This window comes from Capricornis sumatraensis, chromosome 9, assembly GCF_032405125.1.
Source record: "Capricornis sumatraensis isolate serow.1 chromosome 9, serow.2, whole genome shotgun sequence".
NCBI classification, from domain to species: Eukaryota; Metazoa; Chordata; class Mammalia; order Artiodactyla; family Bovidae; genus Capricornis; species Capricornis sumatraensis.
The window spans coordinates 65,246,803-65,259,661 of NC_091077.1; the positions used below are offsets into that span (position 1 = coordinate 65,246,803).

Genomic DNA, 12,859 nt, shown 5'->3' on the forward strand with positions numbered 1-12,859 from the left:
ATTCTATTACCATTTCTTACACACTGTTGCCAATGGCAGGTGCTTGGTCTATTATTGCAGGGGTTAGGGGACATCAGCACATGCCATCTGCACCCCGGAAACCCAGAGAGTAATTTCCTGGAGCATCAGGGACTCTTTCCCCAGATGGCTTGTACAGAGAAAGGAAAGCTGGCACTGGATCCACCCAGATCCCCAACTAAGAGCCACACTTTCAGGCCTAGGCAAGGCAGATCGTCATTAGTTTGCTGGCTTTAAAAAAAAATCAAAGCATCTTTGATCATTTGTGGCAATTTTGATTTACATGTAAAGTTCAAGTCGCCTGGAGAGGAATCACAGTATTTCCTCACATGGTTAATAGGGTTTATCTTTACTGAAAATTCTTGGGTGTGCAGCCTCTCGTTTGACTTTCTCAGGATGGTGTGGGTACCAGACAGGAACAAATTACAGTTCTTAGAGCTAGTGTGACTGGCCCAAGGTGGGTCAGCTCCTAGGCAGGTGACCTGACCTCCACCCAGGTGGGCAGACTCCAGGGTCAGGGGTGTTTGGGGCTCCTGGCAGAGGGAGGGGGAAGCATGGGCATTGGAGCCCAGAGACCTACTTTTATAACCTTTCTGAGTCCTGGTTTTTCTTTTTTATTGCATTGTTTTATTTACTTATTATTTTTGGCTGCACTGGGTCTCTGTTGCCACACTGGACCCTCTCCAGCTGTGGCAAGTCGGGGCCACCTTCCAGCTGCAGCGTGGGGGCTTCTCGTTGCAGTGGCTTTTCCTGCTGTGGAGCCCTGGCTCTAAAGCACGCTGGCTTCAGCAGTGTGGCATGCAGGTCTGGTCACCCCATGGCATGTGGGATCCTCCTGGACCAGGGATCAAACCTGGGACCTTTGCACTGGCAGGCGGACTCCTTACCACTGGACCACCAGGGAAGTCCCAAGTCCCGGCTTTTCTCTTGGTAGAATGAGGGCTCGCGTGTCCACCCTGACAGCCTGTTGTGGAGGTCACAGGAGGACAGAGCTGCGGTGCATGACGCAGCTGTGGCTGAGCCTCATTCCCTTCCCCTCTTTAGCCCTGCAGAATCTGGAGAAACACTCTGTATCAAGTATAAAGTCTTTTCTTGGTCATTTAAGCACGTTTTTCCTCTTCCCTTTCCCACTGCATTTAATTGGCATCCCTGATTTTGCTGTTTGCTCCTAGGAGATGGAGAACAAGGGAGGCCCTTCCCGTTGACCTATGCTGAGCGAGTGGACCAGGCGTACCGAGAAAATGGATTTAACATTTACGTCAGCGATAAAATCTCCCTGAATCGCTCTCTCCCTGACATTCGGCACCCAAAGTGAGTGTAACTTCTCTCGTCTTCTGGGATCTAAGGATTTTTGCCCTTGACTCTCGTTGAGGATTAAAGAAACAGGTCCATAAAGCACTGCCGGAGGAGATTCCCTCTGTTATCCAGGGCCTTTGTGCACAGGTTCCTGTAACCAGATTCTCCTAGAATTTAGAGCTGGTGTGGCTAAGGGACGGTATTGTCTCCCCTAAAGAGTTGGTCTCCTTCCTCTATTCATGCAGTGGAAACCAGGATCTCTGTATTTCCTCTTTGGACTCTGGCCCACACGAAGTCCAGACATCACTTTGCAAGACAAGTGCAACAAGTTTCAGCCCTCCCTTGCTCCACCTTCTGTGTGTGACATTTTTATTTCTTTTTTTTTTTTTTACTCTATTTTAGCTATCCTGTGCACCTTTATGTCTGTGTCTCGGTTATAAGCTATCCCAAATCACTTTGAGAGCATACATGTCATCATGATTAAAAACATAACAGTGACCGCTAACTTTCTTTGAACACGTAGTACGTGTCCAAGCACTTGTGTCATGTCAGTTCCCTGCAATGTAGGCCCTGTGATGATGCCCATGTTTACAGATGAGGAAACTGAAGCTTAAAGGGGTACTGCAACTCATGTAGGGCCACACAGTGACTAAGAAGCTGAGTCAGTTCTTGAAATCCAGTTCAACCAAAAATTCTACTCTGGATCTTAAGCCATCGTGCCTTTCACTTTTGAAAGGAGTGTTGTGGTGGTCATGGTGACTTTCTAATAGAGCAGTGTGTCTTAAAGTGGCTGTGCTTTAGAATCACGTGGAGGGCTATTAGTTGGAACACAAGATGTTGAGCCTCAACCCCATACTTCCTGATCCGGTGGATCTGGGTGGGGGCCCAAGACCTTCATTACTAGTAAGCTCCCATGTGGTGTTCATGGGGTCCACACCTTGGGGACCACTGCTAGCAGATTTCAGAATTACTTCCAAAACAAAAAGAGACTCACAGACTTAGAGGATGAACTTATGGTTGCCAGGAGGGAAGGACAGGGAGAAGGGATAGTTAAGGAGTTTGGGATGGACTTGTACACACTGCTCTATTTAAAATGGATAACCAATAAGGACCTACTCCATAGCACAGGGAGTTCTGCTTAATGTTATGTGACACCCTGGATGGGAGAGGAGTTTGGGGAGAATTGATACATACGTATGTATGGCTGAGTCATTTCGCTGTTCACCTGAAACTATCACAACATTGTTAATCGGCTGTACCCGATTACAAAATTAAAAAAAAATTTTTTAAGTTTCTTTTTCATGAAGGCTGTTACGAGTAGCAGTGGAGCATAAACTATTTTGCTTGGGGACTACAAAATTAGAGGCCAGGGAAAGATAGTAACAGCTAACACTTATTAGATACTTACTGTATGCCAGGCATTGTTCTAAGCCAGTGGTTCTCAAAGTGTGGTTGCCAGGCCAGCAGAGCCTGTTAGACATGCAAATTTCTGGATCCCAGCCCAGGTTTACTGAATCAAAAGCTCTGCATAGGGGCTCAGCCATCACTGGTTTAACAAGCCCTCTAGGTGATTCTGATGCAAAGCTCAAGTTTTATATATACATTCTTTTTTTAATATCCTTTTCATTGTGGTTTATCACAGGATATTGACTATAGTCCCCTGTGCTATACATTAGGACCTGTTGTTATCCATTCTAAATGTAATAGTCTTCATCTACCAACCCTAGAACCAATGGTACTTCAAGTATGTTAACTCAGCGAAACCTTCCCAAAACCCTGAGAGATAAGTACCTTTATTATCACCATTTTACACTTGAGGAATGAGGTCCAAAGAGTTAAATAATTAGTACTGGATGACATAGCTGGTAAAAGGTGGTGCCAGAACTTGCATGCAGAGAGTCTGACCTAGAATCTGAGTCATTAGGTCTTTCCACCTCTACGAGCTCAAATGGTAGAGTATAATAATAAAGAATCTTGGTAGTATGTTTGGCTACCTAAAAATGCTTTTTGGCCCCTTACATCTTTCAGTCCCTGCAACATTACTTTAAGGTTGGCATTATTATTATCATCTCGACTGTATAGATGAGGAAAGCATACAACTAGGAATTTTCACAAAAAGGTGTGCTGCTTGCCCAGACCTGTAAGAATTTGTAAGGATTTCTTACAGTGAGGGGAGGGAGTGAGGGGCCTTGCAGGGCTTGCCCGAGGGGTTGCAATTTGATTCGTGGTCTTCACTATCAAGCCTGGGATTTTTTTCATGTAAGTCTGAAAATATAGTTCAGATATTTCGGATGTTGCTGGATTCAGAACTGTGACCTGACTCCGAGGGTCAGAAACTCAATTTATGTTTAGCCCCTTGCAGAGTTCAGTTTCTGCACTAATTTCATCTTTCTAAGTCTAGGAAGGTTCATATGGGAGCATTATACTCTCACCTCAGCCACTGCTCTGTGGTTCTGTAGACTCTCAACTTTGGCTTTACCTGGGGTGGTTTTAAAAAATACAAAAACTGGTGCCCCAGCCCAACCACTGGAGTCTGAATTTCTGGAGGTATAGCCTGGCTCTCAGGATTTTCTAAAATCTCGGGATGTGATTCTCACATGTAGATAGGGTTGAGAACTGCTGGTGTGAAATAAGGAATATTTTTTTACAATGAGAGAGAACTTTTCATCCACTCATTCACCTGTTCATCTAGTAAATGGATATTCATGGTCTTCTGTGTACCAAGCCCTGTCCTTAATACCAGGAACACAATGCTAAATGAGGATGGCAGAAGCAGGTTATTACACCACAGATGAGAACCAGTGATGGGGCGGGCATAGGGTGCTTTGGAACCCCAGAGGACACCCCCACCCTACACCAACCTTTGCAAGCCCTCATTGCAAGTAGAGAGCTAGGCAAGACAATGCACATTCTCTGGCTTGCAGGGTAAGTCTCTCAGCTGCTAGAGGGGAAGCCAGGGTGGTGATGTGCCCCTTGTCTCCCAACAGCCACGAAAAAGAAAGGTCTTCCTACTCAAGGAGTCCCAGGACCCACAGAGAGGTTTGTGACTAGAATTCAGGACGGTCTATAAACTTGAGTGAAAACAACTTTGCATTTTTCTTTTCATGAACCTCTCACTGAAATCTAGTGCTTGCTTCAGTTATGAATGTAGGCAATGAAGCACCTATGATGTCGCCAAAAGAAATCATCTACTTTCCCATCGCTTTACAGATATCTTGAAATGTCACAGATACTCATCACTGCTTTGGGATGAAGGTAGATTTGAGAACTTCCACTTGATCTTGTCATCTCATGTGTTAGTGAAGAAGCACATTTATGACTCTATTTCAAATTTCTTTATTATTTTGATAAACTGTATTTCAGCCTAACTGGTTTCCTTTACAAGCTCATATATTTTATTTTATTTCTTGTAAACATTATTCTGAGAAGTGACCATGAGCTTCACCAGCCTGGCAGAGGGGTTCAGGGTCTGGGTTTAAGGGAAGGAAGCCCAGTTCTGGGTGGGTTTGATTTCTGCCTGAGGCTCCTCTTACCAGTCCACCCACCCAGCCAGATCCAAGTTATGGTGAAAGATGTCGCTGAATCCAGTGCTCCTGACACTCCCCACCCCCCACCTTTTTTAGAATTTTGTCATGGAAGCTGATTTTTCATAAATGAGTTGACAGGTTTCTTGAAGAACTTTTTTCTTTTTCCAGGGAAGTGGAGTGGGCGGGGGATCTCTCCTGGAGTTTGACAGCAGAAATGTGCGAGGAAATTAGAGCAGTTGAGCGGCTCAGTCTCTCTGGTTTCTTTTAGCTTAAACAACTTCTCCGGCAGGAGCTGAGGTTTATGTTTGCCTTCTACTCCTTCAGACTGAATTTTGGCAACAGCATGTCAGGAACAGAATTGAGGGGTTGTTTGTTTGTGCCAGCCGCGTTCACTTCCTTCAGAAGCTGCGTGGGGGACCGTACAGCCACAGAGAATGGAGACTGGGCGGTACAGCCCCACTGGCTGGGTTTGCACAGGGGAGGTAGCCAGCTGGCTCTGAGCGAGCCTGCCCTCTGCACCTCCTGCCACGGAAGCAGGAACAGAGAATGGCTGGTGGGCTGGCCCACTTTCCTTCTCCCCTGGGGTTGGGGGGGGCCCTGGTAGCCTGTTTGGCAACTGCACATGGAGCCCATCCAGGGCACAGAGCTGATGGCAATGGAGTCCCAACTGCTGGAAGCGTCCTGGCTCTAAAGATCCCTGGGCGAACCCTTCTGATGGGTGATCAGCTTCTTCTGTGCATGGTGGGGATGAAAGCAGCCTACAATCCTGACCTGCCTTTTCCAGTCCATGAGTATAGCTTTCAGTAATGAATGAACTGAATGGCATCCTTGTTGTAATAAAAGGCCCAAGTCTACCAAGTTCCTGGTTCCGTGCTCCTTTTTGCTTTTTGTTCAGTTAACATGGTTAGTTTATGGTTATGTGTTCAGTTTCTTCAAAAGAATTTATAAGCTCATATTGTTATAATAGGCCTGGATTCTATTGAGTGCCTTTACATCCCCAGCAAGCTACAAAGGCAGCAAGGGAGGGAGTTGTAGCCTGTTACCTTTGACATATGTTAATTAAATATTCTCTCTGAAAAAAATGATAACTTGCTGGCATAGGAAATTTGAGTCAATCACAGTTACTGCTACGGTAGTAGTAGAAGTAGCAGTAGTGATAATGCCCCATTATGAATGTACATGTAGACATAAAATTTATATTTAGGGGCCAAGATATAACAGGAACCAAGTTTACCTTCATGACTGAAACAACGAAGGGAAAACAAAAAGTATATATGAAATAATGGTTTTTAAAACTGTGGACTTCAGGCAATGAAGGATAGTAATCTCCAAGAGATGGGAAATAAATGAGAGAATCCTACAAGGACCTCACAACTTGTTTCCTAGACTTTCTAGGCCATGCTTCAGGGGGAGTCCCCAGGCAGAACCCTGAGGACTTCCTGAGTTGAAAAGATGGAGCTGAGAGTCCAGAGTTCACCAGACAAGGGACTGGAGAGGAGAGAGCTGTATGGAGACTGATCTGCAGAGATCTACAGATCCCCTGTACTGAGTAGATTGTACTGATGGGTGTGGGGAAACTGGGAAAGGAACCACCTGGGAGGATGGGAGCAAAGAATGCTAGCTCTCACACTGGGCAGGAAATTGTGCCTCTTTCCTCCACTCAGACTGGAAAACCTTGTAATCTGTAACTCAGAGAGAACTGGATCTCATACTTAGAAGAGTTTTGCATCAGTGGGCAATAATTAGCCCTCAACTGAACAGTGCTCTAGACCAGTCTGGGACAGAAATGGTATGGACCTAACAGAAGCAGAAGATATTAAGAAAAGGTGGCAAGAATACACAGAAGAACTGTACAAAAAAGATCTTCATGACCAAGATAATCACGATGGTATAAACACTCACCTAGAGCCAGACATCCTGGAATATGAAGTCAAGTGGGCCTTAGAAAGCATCACTACAAACAAAGCTAGTGGAGGTGATGGAATTCCAGTTGATCTATTTCAAATCCTGAAAGGTGATGCTGTGAAAGTGTTGTACTCAATATGCCAGCAAATTTGGAAAACTCAGCAGTGGCCACAGGACTGGAAAAGGGCAGTTTTCATTCCAATCCCAAAGAAAGGCAATGACAAAGAATGCTCAAACTACTGCACAAATGCACTCATCTCACACGCGAGTAAAGTAATGCTCAAAATTCTCCAAGCCAGGCTTCAGCAATACATGAACCGTGAACTTCCAGATGTTCAAGCTGGTTTTAGAAAAGGCAGAGGAACCAGAGATCAAATTGCCAACATCCACTGGATCATGGAAAAAGCAAGAGAGTTCCAGAAAAACATCTATTTCTGCTTTATTGACTATGCCAAAGCCTTTGACTGTGTGGATCACAATAAACTGTGGAACATTCTGAAAGAGATGGGAATACCAGACCACCTGACCTGCCTCTTGAGAAACCTATATGCAGGTCAGGAAGCAACAGTTAGAAGCGGACATGGAACAACAGACTGGTTCCAAATAGGAAAAGGAGTACATCAAGGCTGTATATTGTCACCCTGCTTATTTAACTTATATGCAGAGTACATCATGAGAAACGCTGGGCTGGAAGAAACACAAGCTGGAATCAAGATTGCTGGGAGAAATATCAATAACCTCAGCTATGCAGATGACACCACCCTTATGGCAGAAAGTGAAGAGGAACTAAAAAGCCTCTTGATGAGAGTGAAAGAGGAGAGTGAAAAAGTTGGCTTAAAGCTCCACATTCAGAAAACGAAGATAATGGCATCTGGTCCCATCACTTCATGGAAAATAGATGGGGAAACAGTGGAAGCAGTGTCAGACTTTATTTTTTGGGGCTCCCAAAGTACTGCAGGTGGTCACTGCAGCCATGAAATTAAAAGACGCCCACTCCTTGGAAGGAAAGTTATAACCAACCTAGATAGCATATTCAAAAGCAGAGACATTACTTTGCCGACTAAGGTCCGTCTAGTCAAGGCTGTGGTTTTTCCAGTGGTCATGTATGGATGTGAGAGTTGGACTGTGAAGAAAGCTGAGCGAACGCCGAAGAATTGATGCTTTTGAACTGTGGTGTTGGAGAAGACTCTTGGGTTCCTTGGACTGCAAGGAGATCCAATCAGTCCATTCTGAAGGAGATCAGCCCTGGGTGTTCTTTGGAAGGAATGATGCTGAAGCTGAAACTCCAGTACTTTGGCCACCTCATGCAAAGAGTTGACTCATTGGAAAAGACTCTGGTGCTGGGAGGGATTCGGGGCAGGATGAAAAGGGGACGACAGAGGATGAGATGGCTGGATGGCATCACCGACTCTAAGGACGTGAGTTTGAGTGAACTCCGGAAGTTGGTGATGGACAGGGAGGCCTGGCGTGCTGCGATTCATGGGGTCGCAAAGAGTTGGACATGACTGAGCTATTGAACTGAACTGAACTGAACTGACTGATGCCCCAAAAGGATCAAACTGTTTCCAAGTAACTTCCTCCCAGGACAAAGCTCGAGAAACTATAACAAAATACTCAGCACCAACCAAGGTAAAATATAATCAGAGGCTATAAGACGTGCAGAAAAGTAGAGAAAGATGGCCAATAATGAAGAAAATACTCTTATCAAAATTGACCCCAAGTTGACGCAGATTTTCGAATTATCAGAGGACACTAAAACACTTATTATAACAGTATTCCATGTGTTTAAAACATTAGGCCATGAAGATGTAAAAAGAGTCAAATCTGGGCTTCCCTGTTGGCTCAATGTTAAGAACCTTTCTGCTGATGCAGGAGACGCGGCTTCGATCCCTGCTCTGAGAAGGTCTCATCAGCCATAGGGCAACTAAGCCTGTGCGCTACAGCTGTTGAGCCTGCGCTCCAGAGCCTGGGAGCCACAGCTGCTGAAGCCTACACACACTAGAGCCCCTGCTCCACAGAAAGGGAAGCCGTCACTATGAGAATCCCAAGCACTGCAATTAAAGAGTAGCCCCCGCTTGCCGCAACTAGGGAAAAGCTCACGCAGCAACAGAGAATCAGCACGGCCGAAAATAAATGCATGAATGAATGATTTTTTTAAAAGACTCAAATTCTAGAAATGAAACTAGCAGTGTCTGAGATGAAAAATGCAATAGATGGGATGAATGACAGAAACAGATAGTTCACACACACACAAAAAATAGTGAACGTGAGGGAAAGAAATTACTCAGAATAAAAACGGTAGAAAAAACATTTTTTTAAGTGAAAAAAGCATTGATGAGTGTTGATAACATTAAACAGTTGAATATTCATGTGATTGGAGTCCATGAAGAAGAAGAGGGAAATAATGGCCAGAAGTTCTCCGAAGAGAATGACCACTATGAAATTGTACATCTAAGAAGCTCAGTAAAAACTAATCTCAAAAAGCATGAATAAAACAGCACCAAGACGTCATAGTAAAATGATTGAAAATCAACAATAAAGAGAGCAAAATTTAAAATAGCCAGAGAAATAAATCTTGTTCTAGGCAGAGAACTAAAGATAAGAATGGCAGAATTTTCACTGAAAACAGCACAAGCAAAAGTATGGCATAGCAACTGTTTTAAAGTACTGAAAGGTAAAACTCTGACAACCTAAAATTCCCTACCCAGTGAAAATATAAAAATAAAGGCAAAATAAAAACTTTTCAGACATTAGAAAAAAGCTGAAAGGATTCATCAGAACAGTCTTATACTACAAGAAACGCTGAAGGATATTCGTTGACAGGGGAAGATATCAGATGGAAATAGGAGCCTTCATTCTCAAAGAATGATCACTGAAAATAGTAACTATGAAGATATATATATATATATGCTATTTTTTCTTGCTGTTTAAATCTTAAAAAGATATCTGACTGTGTGAAAAAATAGCCTATTATGGTATTTAAGGTATAGATAAAAATGTATCCCACAATAAAGGTTAGAGGAAAGAAATGATAGTATACTGTTACAACATTCTCTGTACTATTTGTGATGTGGTATACTATCATTTGAAAATAGAATTTATAAGTTCAAAGCTTATACTATAAACCCTAAAGCAAGTACTAAAATAGCAAAAGCAAAGAGTTATAGCTAATAAGACAACAAAGGAGGTAAAATGGAGTCATGAAAAATATTCAGTTAATCCAGAAGGCAGAAAAACAGAGAAGAAAGAGCAAATGTCAGAAAGGGAAAGTAGAAAGTAAGTACCAAGATGATGAACTTTTACCTAACCATATCAATAATGATGTTAAATAATCACATTAACTGTCAGATAGGAAAGCAAGATCCAAGTACATGCTGCCTGCAAGAAGCACACTGTAAAGATAAAGGTACAAATAAATTAAAAGTGAAAAGATAGATAATATCTTCTGTGCTAAACTAGTAAAAGAAAACTGGAATTGCTATATATTAATACTAGTCAAATAGACTACAGAACAAAGACTATTACCGGGGATAAAGAAGGTCATTTCATAATAAAGGAATCATTCATCAAGAGGACATAGCAATCCTAAATGTTTAAGCATCTAATAAGAGAGTTTCAAAATACATGAAACAAAAAGTCGTAGAACTGCAAGGAGAAATAGACGTAGCCACAATTATGAAATTTCAATACTTCTCTCTCAATAACTGATGCAACAAGTAGACAGAGAACCAGCAAGGATACAGTAGACTTGAACAGCATTGTCAACCAGTTAATCCAGAAGGCAGTGTGACCCAGCTGACATTTGTGGAACACTCCACTCAGTAGCGAAATACATAATCTTTTCAAGTGCATAAAGAACATTTACCAAGATAGACTATATTCATGACCAGAAAACAAGTCTTCATAAATTTAAACGGGTTCACGTGATACAAATTATGTTCTCTGACCATGGTGAAAATAAATGTTGAAACCAATAACAGAATATTCCCTTAGAATTCTGAATGTTTGAAAGCTATATAATTCAGGAATAACAGATGGGTCAAAGAAGAAATCAAAAGGAAAATTAGAAAGTATTTTGAATTGAATGATAATGGAAACTGAATGTATCTGAATTTATGAAATGTCACCAAAGTAGCATGTAAGAAGAAATTTGTAGCATTAAATGCCTATTGGAAAAGAAGAATGGTCTCAAATTGATGACATCAGCTTCTACTTTAAAAACTAGAAAGAGTAAGTTAATCTGCAATAAACAGGAAAGGAAATGTTTTTAAAAGATCAAAGCAGAGATCAATGAAATAGAAATAGAAAACCAATAGAAAAAAAATCAATGAACCTAAAAGATGGTTCTTTGAGATGGTCAATTAAATTGATTGACATCTAATGAGACTGATAAGGGAAAAAAAGAAAGACACAAATTAACAATATCAATAATAAGAAAGGGGACATAATTACAGATTCTATTACTATTAAGAGAAAATAATGTTCTAGACAACTTAATTCCTATAAATTCAGCAACTTTCAGATGAAATGACAAATTCCTTGAAAGACACAAACTACCAAAGCTTACTCAGGAAGAAATGATTCATTTAAATAACCCTATATGGGAGCCTGGCAGGCCACAGTCCACGGGCTTGAAAGAGTCAGATGCAACTGAGCGACTAAATGACAATATCTAGTAAAGAAACTGGAATTATATTAAGAACCTTCCCACAAAGTAAACTCCGGGCCCAAATAGGTTCCATGGTGAATTCCACCTCCCGAAATTAAGAAACAATACAAATTCTACACAATTCTTCAAAAATATTAAAGAGGATGGAGTATATTTCAAGTCATTGTGGAGCCAGCATTACCCTGATACTAAAACCAAACAAAGACAACACAAAAAAGAAAATTACAGACCAGTATCTCTCATTAACATAGATGTAAAAATCCTCAATGAAATATTAACAAATCAAACTCAATAATAGTTCAGAAGGATCAGTGTGATTGAGTGGGATTTATTCCAGGGGTGCAAAGATGGTTCAACATCCACAAATCAATCAGTGTGATTCACATTAACAAAATGAAGGATAAAATCTGTATGATCATCTTAATAGTTGCAAAAAAAGCATTTGACAAGATTCAGCACCCATTTATGATTAAAAAAAATCTCAAAAGTGGGTATAAAAGGGATGTATCTCAACATAATAAAGGCCATATGTGACAGGCGCAACTAATACCCTACTCAATAATGAAAAGTGAAAAGCTATCTCTAAAATCAGGAACAAGGCAAAGATACCCCTTCTTGCTATTCCTATGCAGCATTGTATTGAAGCCCTAGATAGAGTAATTAGGCAAGAAAAAGAGATAAAAGTCATTCAGAATGGAAAGGAAGAAGTAAAACTGTCACTGTTTGCATATGACATTACTTTATGTATAGAAAACCCTAAACACTCCACCAAAAAATTAGAAACAATATAATTTAGTTGGAAATGAATTTGTTCTCCTGGTTTGCTGACTGTTTTATTACCTATAACACCCAGGAGAGCTAGCAGCTTAGGTCCTATTGAGGGACCACCAGCTTCCTCCCATGATCATGTGGCCTTGATGTTGCTGGGGCTGGAGAACCAGGAAAGCCCGATGTTTATAAATATTTCCAGAAATAGACAGGGAATCTTCTGGAGTAGTGATGTGAGCCCAAGCAGGAAACGCCAGGGATATAAAAGAGTTGAGGTTTCCTGGCCCAGAAGGCACCACCAGTTGTGCATTATCCTGGGGACCAAGGGAAGCTTTTGGCAGAGCTTCTGTGTTCTTGGGCTCCTGCTGCATAGACGCCTCATGAAGGTATCTAGAGCTAACTAAATCAGGAATTTAAGATAACCATGTATGTGTGTTAGGGGCTCCTTTCTCACTCCTCCATCCCCAATCTGTATCCCACCTAAGATGCAGCCTGCTCCTATTAATTTATTTTGATATGATCAAATGTCTGTCCCTGCCTTGACGAGATGTCAAGGCTATTAGCCAATTAAAACTATCTCTGCAAGTCATTCATTCATTAGTTCAAATATTTATTGTGTGCCTACCATGTGTGCTTCTTGTGTAGGCAAGTCCTTGGGGAAAACAGCAATGAACAA

The 12,859-nt window shown here is 41.8% G+C and overlaps 1 protein-coding gene across 1 annotated transcript in view; it reads left to right on the plus strand.

The window, feature by feature from the left end:
• The window catches only part of GALNT10 (polypeptide N-acetylgalactosaminyltransferase 10), a 226,654-nt gene that overhangs the window by 105,248 nt on the left and 108,547 nt on the right, over nucleotides 1–12,859 (plus strand). Inside the window, exon 3 of the mRNA XM_068980832.1 lies at nucleotides 1,191–1,329. Within this exon, the coding sequence (XP_068836933.1) occupies nucleotides 1,191–1,329 (139 nt within the window). The remainder of the gene's footprint in view (nucleotides 1–1,190; nucleotides 1,330–12,859) is intronic.